The 13,436-nt window shown below is 37.5% G+C and overlaps 1 protein-coding gene across 2 annotated transcripts; it reads left to right on the top strand.

Moving 5' to 3' along the window:
- Window positions 1-258: 258 nt before the first annotated feature.
- On the top strand, window positions 259-11,713 carry LOC111864985 (bis(5'-adenosyl)-triphosphatase enpp4). Of its 2 annotated transcripts, none has more exons than XM_023852648.2 (7): window positions 259-838; window positions 3,466-3,669; window positions 4,612-4,876; window positions 7,372-7,581; window positions 8,791-9,033; window positions 10,259-10,367; window positions 11,192-11,713. In XM_023852648.2, exons 1-7 carry the CDS (start codon window positions 473-475, stop codon window positions 11,307-11,309), a joined length of 1,515 nt encoding a protein of 504 aa, XP_023708416.1. In that variant the 5' UTR covers window positions 259-472; the 3' UTR covers window positions 11,310-11,713. The 2 variants fall into 2 exon arrangements, with proteins under 2 accessions (XP_023708416.1, XP_023708417.1); XM_023852649.2 differs by having other exon boundaries at window positions 11,116-11,277.
- Window positions 11,714-13,436: the final 1,723 nt, after the last annotated feature.

Below are 13,436 nucleotides of genomic sequence, written 5' to 3'. Positions count from 1 at the left end.
AATTCGTTAAACACAGGGACAAATTTACTTCTTTATACGACTGTATCAGATGCTGTCGGAAATCGTGTAAGCACACGTAATTGAATGCCAAATATGCTATGTTGGACAGTCGGCTGAAAACGGTATTAGTAAATGTTGTGTTCTTGCCCACGACCACGTTCTAATGTGGGTTTTATTTGCAAGTTTTTTGTCACTTTTTTTTATGCAGTTATGAAAATGAAACTTATGCATCCGACTGTACGTATCGGTAAGTAGTCGCATGATGGCGGGGTAGCGTGTGAAGGGAAGGAACAGTGGCAATTATGTAATGTAGGCGTGTTGTAGGTTATGTGTGTAACCGTATGTGTATTAAAAATGAACGCAAGATAACATTATTTAAATAATCGGCTTGTAAATATGATTTATATTGTTTGCTTTAAATTTATTAAGAATTAAATTCTTAAGAATATTTAACTGAAATTTGTTTAAGATCATGGCCAGGTGGCAGATGCATGTTAAAAGTATATTGTACTTTGTTTTATCATATTTTAAATATGTTGCATCAATATCAGATCATCCTGTTATATTGGTGATATCATATGATGGTTTTCGCTATAATTATTTGGACAAGAATATAACACCAAACATGAATAAAGTGAGAATCAGTGGATCCCATGCGGATTATATGAGGAATGCATTTATAACAAAAACTTTCACTAATCATCACTCAATTGCAACAGGAGTTTACCCTGAAGTTCATGGGATTCTAGCAAATGATGTATATGATCCTAAATATGGTAAAATTCTACACTATGGTTATGAATTTTGGCATTTCAATGATGCAGTAATTCCAGTATGGGTATGTACGGTACATAACTATTTATTTGCATGGCTTGTTGTGTATTAACTTCTAATGAAATATCAGAGTTGTTGCAGCCCCATTTAGATGTGTATATGTATATGTCAAATACCAGAATATTTGTATGGTGTATAAACTTGCACAACTTGTAAGCAGTATTTTTATTGCTCTGTGTTTTAATGTGTTTATGGAAGTAAGTGTAACTGATTTTTCACAAAAATTGCTCTTTGATTTCCTTTATTTCATTATGATTAGATAAGGAAACTAACAGTATGTTAATGTTTTTGTTTGTAAAGAAATTTCAGAATATAGTTGTTCAATTTTTTTACAATTCTTGCAATACAGTAATTACATATATATATATATATGAATTGCCTGATCAGTGCAAGGAGGCTATTATTGTACCAGTTCACAAGAAGGATAATAAAACTGTAGTAATTATCATGGGATATTAGTGCTTTCAACTTCATACAAATATTTATGCAATATCTTTCTCTCAAGATTAAGTTCATATATAGATGAAATTATTTGGGATCATCCATATGGGTTTTGATGTAACAGATCAGTTACTGATCAGGTCTTTTCCATTCGTCAGATACTGGAAAAAATTTGGAATACAATGAGACAGTACATCAGCTACTCATAGACTTCAAGAAACCCTATGATTCAATTACAAGGGAAGTATTGTACAGCATTGTGATAGAGTTTGGGATACCAATGAAACTAGCTAAGCTGATTAAAATGTGTTTAAACGAAACATATAGTAAAGTCCATATAGGTAAACATTTGTCTGATAATTTTCCTATCCAGAATTATCTAAAAGAAGGAGATTCTTTATCGCCACTACTTTTTGACTTTGCTTTAGAATATGCCATTAGGGAGGTCCAGGAAAACCATGTGGGACTGAAATTAATTGGGACACATCAGCTGTGGTCTATGCTGATGATGTGAATCTACTGGGAGATTACATAATTACACAGGAACTTTAATTGATGCTAGTAAGGAGGTTGGTCTAGAAGTAAATGCAGATAAAACTAAGTATATGTTGCTGTCTCATTTCCAGAATGCAGGACAAAATCATGACATAAAGATAGCTAACAGATCCTTTGATCCTTTCAATTATTTGGGAACGATAGTGATAAATCAAAATTTCATTCAGGATGAAATTAAGAGGATACTGAATTCAGGTAATGCTTGCAACCATTTAGTCCAGAATCTTTTGTCTTCTTGTCTGCTGTCTAAAAATGTAAAAATTAGAATGTACAAAACTATAATTTTTCCCTTTTTTCTGTATGGGTGTGAAACATAGACTGAGGGTGTTTGAGAACAGGGTGCTGAGGAGAATATTTGGACCAAAGAGAGATGAAGTGATGGGAGATTGGAGAAAAATGCATAATGAGGGGCCTCATAGCTTGTACTCTTTGCCAAGTATAATTAGAGTGATCAAGTCAAGGAGGATGAGATGAACAGGACATGTTGCACAAATGGGGAATAATAGGAATGCATATAGGATGTTGGTGGGGAAGCCAGAAGGAAAGAGTCCACTAGGAGGACCAAGACATAGGTAGGTGGCTAATGTTAAAATGGATCTTAGAGGGATAGGATGGTGTGGTATGGACTGGATTGATCTGGCTCAGGATACGGACAAGTTGAGGGTTCTTGTGAACATGGTAATGAACATTCAGGTTCCATAAAATTCTGAAAAGTTATGAGTAGCTGCATAACTGGCAGCTTCCCAAGAAGGACTCAGCTCCATGAAGTTAATTAGTTATATGAAGTGAAGTGTTCAGTTGAGCATAAATAATACACTGAAATATGTAAGATCTGAGCAGTTATTTCATATCTTTACAATCCATTTAGCAGTTACATGGGTTTTGTTTGGTGCAATAAGTGCAAATAAAACTGGAAGTCAGTAATATGTTCCTAATTAAAATTTTATATAATTCGTCTCATTGTTAAGTAGTTTGTACCAACTTTCATACAAAATACCTATTGTGTTGCAGTGCAGGAATTCTGATATCTTTTTGTAAAATATAAAACTGATTATTGGGTCACTGATATATTGGGTTTCTGGACTTTATCCATCGTCCTGGTTTTTAAGATAAATAAAAACACGTCGTTTCGGAAACTGGATCTGTTTCCGTCCTCAGATGAAGGAAAAGGGAAACACCTATTCTGTTGGGTCCGTTAGAAAGAGCTAGCCTCAATCACTGGACAAACCAATGTCACAAAACATGAAGATTATAAACACCTGAAACCAGGCTAAGTCCATGAGAGCTAATAAGAAAAATATTCATAACAAATTGTTGCGAACACATACAAGCGTTTATTTGTTATCATAAAAACCAGGACGATGGATAAAGTCCAGAAACCCAATATATCAGTGTGTATACACACCATCGTCAGAATCCTATAGTAACTACTTGATTATTGGGTTTCCCAGACTGTTACCTCCCTTTGATTTTCCTTGAAAATATGCATAATATATGCTACACTGTATCAAAACCCCTACCTGGGAAAGCTTCAGGTGTTACAGGGCAGTCATATCAGTGGAAACTTTGGATACTCAGATACAATCACAGAGATTGAGTGAATCAGTCTGTAACACCAGTGAATTTAATTTCTAGACACTGAATGAGCAGGCTGGAGAAGGACGCCACAGTGGTGTCATGATGTGGCCTGGGGGAGGAGATGAGGTGTACCTGAATACGACACTGACATTCAGCCATAGTTTCAACTCCTCTGTTCCATTCTTCGATCGTGTTGACACTGTACTGTCTTGGATTCTGCACCCACAGACACCTGCTAATCTTGTCTTTCTATATTTTGAGGTATGAAAATGTGTACTTATGTGGTAAGTGCTGTTCCGTTACAATTTATGAAAACTTCATTTATTTTCTTAACTTATCTTAAATATTTTATTGCTTGTTACAAGGTTTCTTGCTATGTATTGGATGTTAGGAAGTTATATTGTGACATATGGGCTGTTTCTATAACAATAGAGGATTGTCCATGAACATTCTCATGGCAACAAATATAGGCAACAATAGAAGTTCTGCAACTTCAAATTCGAATGGTTCATATGGTTCACCATATCAGCAAAACTGCTAATTTCAAAGCCACTTGGTATCTGATAAAAGTGGTTCGTGATGGTTTTTCTCGGTAAGGAATATATCAATTTCATTCCTGAGCTGAAAGAAGTGTGAAAGAACCTTTCCACAGCTAAGCCATCGAACTGCAGTATAATATGTCAGGTCAATAAGCTCGGAATCGCATTTACCAGTACTCACTGGAAAATTAGTTCAACTGGCACATTTCTGCACAGTTCTTTCCCAGGCCGGATAGAATCACATCGTGGGCCGTAGTTTGGAGACCCTTGCTGTAGAGCATCACATCACTATCTCAGTTGGGACTATTCGTGTTTTTTACTTTGTCTACCATCTGGTATTTTAAAGAATGCAGTGACTGAGGTTAGCGATTTCTAACAGACCCCGCAGAGTGGGTGTCTCCTAACCTCTCACCTTAAAGAGGAAACAGGTCCTGTTTGCAAGACAGTGGACAAAATCCAAAAACCCAGAAGTCCTGTTTGTTATTCACCAATGTCAGAAGCCTTTAGAGTACACTAACTCAGTATTTCTATATTTGTTTATAGAAAATTTCCAGTTAGTCCTTCAGTGTTCATACAAAATTAAATCAAAGTCTGTAGTTTATGGATATTTTGATGTTTAAACAGTGGCAACTGTTCACTATGCACATGACTGTTTACTTTGCAGGAGCCTGATAAGACTGCACACATATATGGACCTGAATCTCAAGAAGTTCGAGAAGAAATTTCTAAGGTTGATAATGTAACTGGTTACTTAGTAAAGAAATTGCAAGAGAATAATTTGACAGATTCAGTTAATGTGTTCCTCTTGAGTGATCATGGGTTTGAAACAGTTACACCTCCAAGAATCATTAATATAACAGAAGTAATTAAAGAAATGAATTATACTATTGTGGGGAATTCCCCTGCACTTCATATTTATCCACATGATGGTAAGTCTTAGTGAGGAACTAAATTAATGTGTTTACATTTTTACTATGATTTTGTAGATAATATGTAACCCAGGAATTCACATAAATACTCTATTTCATTACATACTTTACATACATTTTCTCAAAATTTTGTGATGGACCTGGATGAGTGATATATATGGGGGAGAGTCAGTAAGTACATAACAAATGGATATAAAACATAAAACATTTGATATTCAAGCCTGGGAAAAATATTCATTTCTCAACACATCCTCCACCAACACTGATGCACTTGTTCCATTGCTTTACCAGTGCATTGAAACCCACAGCAAATAAGTCTTTAAGGCTATTGTCTCAGCCACTTCTGCACCTCCATTTTAACCTCTTCATCATCAGCAAAACATCTGCCACCAAGGTGTCTTTTAGCGGACCAAACAGGTGAAAGTCTCTAGGGACCAAGTCCAGCCTGTAAGGCTGATGTTCAAGAACTTCCCACTGTAGTTCTTGAATTATCACCTGGGTTGCTTGGGCTGTATGGGGTCTGGCATTGTCATGAAGCAGTGCCCCTCTTGCCAGTTGGCCTGGATGTTTTATGCGAATTGCATTCCAAAGCTTCAACAGAACTTCACGGTACAATGCAGATTTCACATTTCACAATGCTTCTGAAAATGGGCTAACAGTACTCCCTGAGAATCCCAAAACACAGTAGGCATAATCTTCCCAGCTGATGGTGTGACCTTAAACTTTTTGGTTGAAGGTGAACTGGGGTGTTTCCATTGTATTGAAGCATGCTTTGATTCAGTTTGATAGTGATGCACCCATGATTTGTCCTCATTAACAAACTTCTTAAGAATATCCTCTCTTTCATCTGCAGACTCGTACCATGAGGGATGTTGCAAAGATGGACCCATTCATTTAACTTTTATTCAGTCCTTCAGTTCTCTGGGCACCCACCTTGCACACAATATCTGAAACTTTAAATGATCATACATTATGCTGTATACGAGTACTAAACCATGGGAACACCATTGTGCAGTTGCTACACTGTCTGTTGTTATCCTTCTGTCAGCTCAAATCAATTCTTCCACCCACTGTATCGTTTGCCTCTGTTGCAAACTCAACAGGACGACCTGATCAGGCATCATGTATGACTTTTGAACGTCCTTGAAAGAATTGTTCAACCCCGTTGTGAACCGCTTTACACAACAAATGCTTCCCACCATAAACAAGAACCATTCCTTATAAATATCGTTAACTAACATTAATTAATCTATTTTGGCAGATAAGTGCGGTGGATTTAAGCTGCATTGAGTCCTTTTGCCGAAAAAAAATGCACACCAGAACACTGCTCTTCTGTAGTATACTCCTCAAGAACAGGCACAATTTTTACTACTGAGATCAGCCTCTGAACATGCACATGCGAGTCTGCTACCTAGACTGTCATGAAGCTGGTCTCCGCTGCTACTTAGTGATACACATACAAAACCTATTATGTCCATCAAGCTGTTTTACTTCCGTTTGTGACCTATTTACTGACTCTCCCTCATACTAAGATTTATGTAAAGGGTTCATCAAGGAAAATATGACTGGCCAGTCAATAAGAGTTAATCCATTTTTTTTTGTTAAACTTGGAGACACCTATGTTTGGTTAAATGTTGACAAAGATAACATGTATTTTATATTATAAATCATGTATATATTAATTTTTCAGGATAGTTCAATCAGTTTAGTGACTGTGCCATATTCTAGATAACCACAGTTCTATTCCCAGCATGGACTCAATTTTTGTCATTTACTGCCAAGTGCAGACTGACCCTGGGGACATCCAGTGGGTACTGAATGCTCTTTTGTCAGGGGTAAAGCCCAGGAATGAATATGACAACTCCCTTCTGTCTAGTGCCAAGGTTAAGAATGTGTGGAACTGTACCTTCTCTCCTCCATATATCTTCATGATGTGCTGTTGGTTAAGCACAGAGACAGTTTCACCTTTCTCCTTCTCTTGATGTCCTGCATATTTGGCACAATACATTGTCTCATCTGTCACAGTCACATGGCTGCACATCCACAATGCATATCACATAAATTGTAACAGTGACAGAGAATGTTTCTCATCGGATGGATAAATACGTAATCCTCCTGCTCACTCTGTGTTGCCAGCTCACTGAGATTTTATACCTGCTTCTTCCATCCTTGTCGTTCTTTAATGACATCATTCCTTATTGATGTTTTCTTTCACACATAAGAATTTAATGTACAAAATATATGAGGGGGATTTCTTTTTTGTACAGTGAAAAATTAAGGTATGTGAATTGTATGATGAGATACAATATTTTATTAAAATAGAGATAGATGTTATCCTCCCTTGTACCTCATATACATTCTATTTTTTCAGAAACAGCTTGTCAATTCTTGCATGTCTGTAGCACAAAGACAGTTGAGTTGAGAGTATCAGACTATTTGTTTCCACACTGTTCAGTGTTACGCAAAATGTTATTTCTCATATGTACATGTTTCAGGTGATGAGGATGCTGTCTACAGTGCTCTGAAGAATGCATCTAAAGAAATAGGGCATTTCAGAGTATATCACAGGGAAGAAATTCTTGAACGTTGGCACTATAAGAATAATCGGCGTGCACCTCCCATCTTTGTTTTGGCAGATGAATCCTATGCTTTTGATGATATGTATCAGTATGTTGAAGATTATGAAAAGTTGACAAATAAAACAAGTAAGTTTCATTCTATTACCACATGCACTTACCTGATTGTTAGACTAATGATATTACTGTATTTACAGTTCAGTACACATTTCTTTGTTATATGTTGAAACTTACCATGGAAAGTAAGATGTAAATATTTTTTTTGTAGTGTGATTACAGAGGAGAAATGAGAGAAGGTTGCAGGAAGATGAAGAAATTTACACATTGTCACGTGTATGAGTGACTGTAGGCAGGGTTTGGATTGGTAATTTGGTTTATTGAACACATATATCGTAACTACAAGTAACTATAGTGCAGTTCACTGCAGAATGTACCAAGTCTTCACAGTCTGTTATGTCTTCACCCATGTGGACATTCCTGGGCTCATGTCCTTGCAGGCTGGTGGCCATCTCACACCAACCTCCTGCTATTCTAACTACCATCTTGAGACTCCCCTGTAATGGCAGCTGGTTCTCATAATATCCCTGGTGTGGACCACACAGAAACCACCGCTCTTCGTTGTTGTAGTTCACTTGTTGCCATGGGACCATGTTTGTTAATCTGTTAAGTCAGTAATGGCTGTTGTCTATTTGGTTATCTCATGGTCATTGTCCAGCAACAGGTCTATATGCCACAATATCAAAGAGTCATTATTTATTCTCTCACCAGATATTATTGAAATCATGGTATGGAGGAGAACAAGATAGCTGGGACATGTGGCATGTGTGAGAGGGAAGGGAAATTTATGAAAACTAATCAGTATGTTATTATATTGTCACATCTTAGTTATTAGACACATGGTTTGGATTGGTAATTAGATTTATTGAACTCTTACAACTCGTAACTGCAAATAAGTTTATCCTTATCGCCAATCTACACATTTCATGTCTTACTACAGCACACGCTAATTCTTCTCAGTTTTCTGTACCTTCACAAGCCTGTTGCTTGGCAGTGGCTCCCAACAATGACGTCTTTTGACTCTTTGAACAGTTCTCATGGCATCCACTGTCATCACTGACTACTCTCTAGCTTGTCTAGTTGTCCTTGTTGTATAATTTCATAATGGACCACATAGAAGATGCCACTCCCAGTAGTTCCTCTATTATTGCTTGCATAACCATGGCCACAATACATGTTTATTGAGCTGTCACTTGGCAGCACACAGCTTCTCTTGTTGAAATATTTTGTCATGTCACAGTATACTGTTATGTTAACGTTAATGTTAATGTTTGTTTATAGTTACAGATAATGTAACATTTGGTTTACATGGATATGACAATAATGAAATGAACATGCAGCCATATTTCATTGCGTTTGGACCACTGATTAAGAAGCAGTACAAGATTGATCCATTTGATAATGTGGATCTGTATTCCCTGTTCTGCTACATGCTGCATCTCAGTCCACCAGTCACAAATGGGACTCTTGACAATGTGAAGTGGTTGCTAGCAAGTGAACCAGATCCTTCGTTACCATACATACGTAAGTGACAGATGTAACTGATGTATTTGTAGATAATTTTACCATGTGGTTTCAGGTGCAGGTGTTATATAGTGTCAGTAAAGGTAAATCTATCCCTGTAACAGGCTGTGAAGGCCCATAGGGTTGTGAGATGTCAAGACGCCCACATTTTCTCTAGACATTCGGCTCACAGATGGCAGTAAGGTTGTCAGCCTTATGTGCCGGCTGCCCTTTACCCACCAGGAAGATTTCTGGTACTCATTTCTGTTAGAGGCTGAGTGGACCCCAGGGGCATAGTGCACCTGGAAGGATTAGGTTAATTGAAAAAATCCACCTCATCAGAATTTGAACCTGCAACCGTCTGGTTTGTAGCATAGTGCCTCTACCAACTATGCTACTTCTTGCCCCTGTATAGTGTTAGTAGGTTATTTAATAACACTGTCAGTATCAAAGAAAATGTAGTATTGATGGTAGGATGATTAATGAATGGTGAACAGTTGGTGGAATGAGAATTGGCAGGGGAAACTGAAGGACTCAGAGAAAACCACCCCCAGTGCCACATTGTTAGCGCCCGATGCTGTATGACCTGACCTTGCTTCACACCAGGACCATTGTAATAGGGAAGCCAGCTGTTGTGCTATGCAACAGCCTCATGCATGATTAGAAGGTCATTATGTGTGGTCCCTAGGTAAGGATTTGTAGGGTGGAGGTCATGGCTTCATTCAGTGTCATTCACATGGAGAGACTCAAAAAACACAGAAGACCTTCATCAGGCTTAACAGTAACCTGGTAAAGGCAAAGTTGTCACAGTTGTTCTTGTGCTTATTTAGTTAAGTACTGTACCATGAAGATATATGGAGGAGTGGAGGTATAGCTCCACGTTTCTTGACCTTGGCACTAGATGGAAGTGAGTGGTCAGCTTCACACCCTTGCCACTTTACACCCAGGAAAAATGTCCCCAGTACCCATTGATTAGGAGGCTGGGTGGGCCTTAGAGTCAGTGTAGATACTGTGGAGAAGATAGAAATCTTGCACAGCTGGGAATCAAACCTGGGTCATCTAACCTGGACAGTAACCTGGACAGAAATCAAACCAGGTATCTCACAAATACAAATCTGAAGACGTGGAACCAGTTTCCAGAATGTCTTATTTTAATTATACCCAAAATGATGAACAGCGTCCAACATACTATTTGTGTATAATGTCCTGGCCAGACAATATAGTAATTGTCATTAATATTCTACAGTTGGTGGGATTGTAGTGGCCGCGTTGTCCATCACCGCTCTTGCAATTCTGACCGTCTGCTTGTTGAGACACAGACAGAAGAAAACTGATCCACCGACTCAGTCATACAGGTATGATATAGAACACTGTAGCCATATATTGAAGTGATGCACTGCAGATCTGAACTGGTCTGCAATTTAATTGTCTGTGAGCATCATTGTCACATAAATGAAGTTAAAATTTTCTACATTTTCCAGAAAAACAAAATCCAAGTACATATGTGTGTATACATGCAGTGAGGAAAAGATTGTTACAAAAATTGTAAATCTAAGTAAAAATAAAAATAAATGTTCTTTGTTTTAACCTCAGATATTCCCTCATATTTTAATAACAAATCAGCAGTGCTTTCCCATTTGTGTTTTATTGAGAAAAAAAGTAATGCCGGTACATACACCGTTGTGTATATCACTGAAAAAGAAAGATGCCCCATACATACATAAATATGAAAAGCTGTAAACATGGATGCTTCCAGAATTATATCCAGAGGAAGGCAGCGATTTTGAGGCAGCAAAACTATATGCTTACACACTTATGTTCAAGCCATTTAAGATCATTCAGGATGGAAGATGATATTTTTTAAAAAAAAGCCTTCAGTTCTCAATATTAATATTTGGTTTATTTCCTTTTCTTAAATTATTAGTTTTTCCAAAAATCCAGGAGGGGTGCAGATGCTTGGTTTAGCTCCCTCCAGCACCCATGTATGTGGGGTGTCTCTTTGTTTCTTAACCTGTGCTGAATTCTCCAGTTTAATGTATATGGTCATCCTTCTTCATAAATTTAATTTTATATTACTTTAATTAAATTTTTTATTTTTTTTAGTAATGACATAACCACAGTCCTCTACCGGTGGCTCTTGTGCAGGTCATGAACCATGGGCTACTTATTTATTTCACAGGGCAATTGGCAAGTTGGATCCTGACAGAACACAGAGTGAAATGGAAGCCCAGCATCTGCTAGAAAACAATGACAGTGAAGATAAACAAGTATATATATATATATATATATATGTATAAATGTATCATGTGACATGAGGTATGCTGTTACATACTGAGAATGTTTCTGCATGCTTAAGAATTTGTGTGATACACTTAGTGCATTGTCATACATATTATGATGTTCATGTAATTCCAAAGTTAAATACACGTTGTGTGGTTTATGTAATTGCATTATAGGTTAATGAACAGTTGTGCAACAATTTCAGAAATTCATTTAGAATCAAAAGAGATATTATATTAAATTGAACCAGTTTAATATGGAATGCAGCTAACAGCCTAACAGTTGTCTGTACATGACTAGTTGGAAAAAGCTGTCCTTCAGCATGGTTTTGTATATGGTTAAGCTTGTTTCTGTATTTGTATATACAGGGTGTCCCAGGAGGAATGGACCAAACTTCGGGAGGGTGTTCCTTATGTTAAAGTATGCTGATATAACCCAAAACACCTATGTCCAAAGTTGAACGGTTACGGAGATAATGGCCAGAGAAGTGTCAAACTTTGACCGGCGTTGCACACTTGTTGATTACAAAATACGTATTAAAACTGGCAGGAATATGTGGATTCTGTAATGTTAATAATGTACGTAACATCAAACTAACTTGTGAGTGACATGAAGCCATAAAATTGAAGTACAAAATACAAAAAACCTCAAAACTTACAAAATACTCGCTCGCCATGTCATAATTGTCCTTAGGGTTTCCAAGCACTATACATGACACATGAATGGCAAGCGCTGACGTAACGTGGCTGACTGCGCGTTCTGATAAAGCCAACTACATAAGTATGGCTAGGGTGAATCACGGCACTCAGGGACAAACATAGATAAGGCCTCTCAGCTGAGAGGTACAGTGCGTGGACCTGCCAGAAGACCACACTTTTCTTGGGCCATTATCTCCGTAACCGTTCAACTTTGGACATAGGTGTTTTGGGTTATATCGACATACTTTAACATAAGGAACACCCTCCCGAAGTTTGGTCCATTCCTCCTGGGACACTCTGTATGATGGGTGTGTGATTCATATTTTAACAACAATTTGGAGCATTAGGTTCCTAATTTCAAATGGTGCGCTAATGGCCGATATTTTGACCAACTGCATGAATGCATTCATTTCTTTAATCAAATACCTGTTTAAAATTCTATAACAAACTTGTATTTATTTCCATCAACAGTTTTTCTGTAGTATATCTGTACAAGAGGTTATGTTGATGGACGTAAATGCTGTTGGTAATACAGCACAACATGGTGCTACAATACAGTATGTTAACAGAAGCCTTATAATTAAGGCATTACCATTTTATGTTGTTGCCTGTGATAAGGCAACGGTTTTTTGAGAAGTAAGGAAATAATTATAAATATGTGCAATATGTGATTTGTGATCATTGCATAAAATTAATTTTAAATCATACATTAATATGAAGAAGAGCTGGGATAGCACAGTTGATATAGTGACTGGCTACAGTCTGGATGACCGAGGGGTCAGAGTTTGAGTCTTGGTAGGGTCAAGAATTTTCACTCCTCCATGTTAGGAGACAGCATTCAAATTATGCTTGATGTCTGATCATTCAGGACAGCAGATTGTGATACTGACCACTTTCTTGTGCTGTCAAAAGTTAGGGAAAGACAGAGTTATTATAGAGAGATGCAGTCTCAAGAAATAAAATGAGGGAGAGGGTAAAGAGTGGTATTATTTTGAAGTCTCATATAAGTTCGCAGCTTTGGAAAACTTAGATACTGAGATAGACATTAATAGAGCTTGGGTAAACTATTAGAGAGAATATCAAAATTTCAGCCAAAGAGAGTCTAGGTTATTGTAACGTGTTTAGCCACTGAAGACACCGTTCGGATTGTTAATTGGTTTATTTAACAACCTACCAGTCTCGGCTACAATTAATTATAACACAGTTGCGGGGTTTCACACTTTATAACCCTATTCGCAATAATCAATTCGCTCTATTGTCAGTAGTATACACGTATTAATTACGATACAGGAGCTATACAAGTGTCCCTGTATCACACACTCCCAATTACACGATTACACACACGTCTTGTTCTTCTTTCCGCGACAGCTGCTATATTCAAACTCGCTTCTAACTGCTCACTGCTGGCTAGAGAACTGTCTTCGGCCGCTGCTAAACTTTAACTCT

Source organism: Cryptotermes secundus, unplaced genomic scaffold (genome assembly GCF_002891405.2).
Source record: "Cryptotermes secundus unplaced genomic scaffold, Csec_1.0 scaffold209, whole genome shotgun sequence".
NCBI classification, from domain to species: Eukaryota; Metazoa; Arthropoda; class Insecta; order Blattodea; family Kalotermitidae; genus Cryptotermes; species Cryptotermes secundus.
The sequence above is the reverse complement of the archived record's forward strand: the minus strand, read 5'-3'. Positions and strand labels throughout refer to the sequence as shown.

What these genes read in the sequence shown, in the direction of transcription:
- LOC111864985 (XM_023852648.2), top strand. Translation starts at nt 473, where the DNA reads ATGGCCAGGTGGCAGATGCATGTTAAAAGTATATTGTACTTTGTTTTA. An exon ending in ATGCAGTAATTCCAGTATGG is followed by an intron (nt 839 to 3,465) that starts GTATGTACGGTA and finishes TTTAATTTCTAG; the next exon opens with ACACTGAATGAGCAGGCTGG. An exon ending in CCACCGACTCAGTCATACAG is followed by an intron (nt 10,368 to 11,191) that starts GTATGATATAGA and finishes TTTATTTCACAG; the next exon opens with GGCAATTGGCAAGTTGGATC.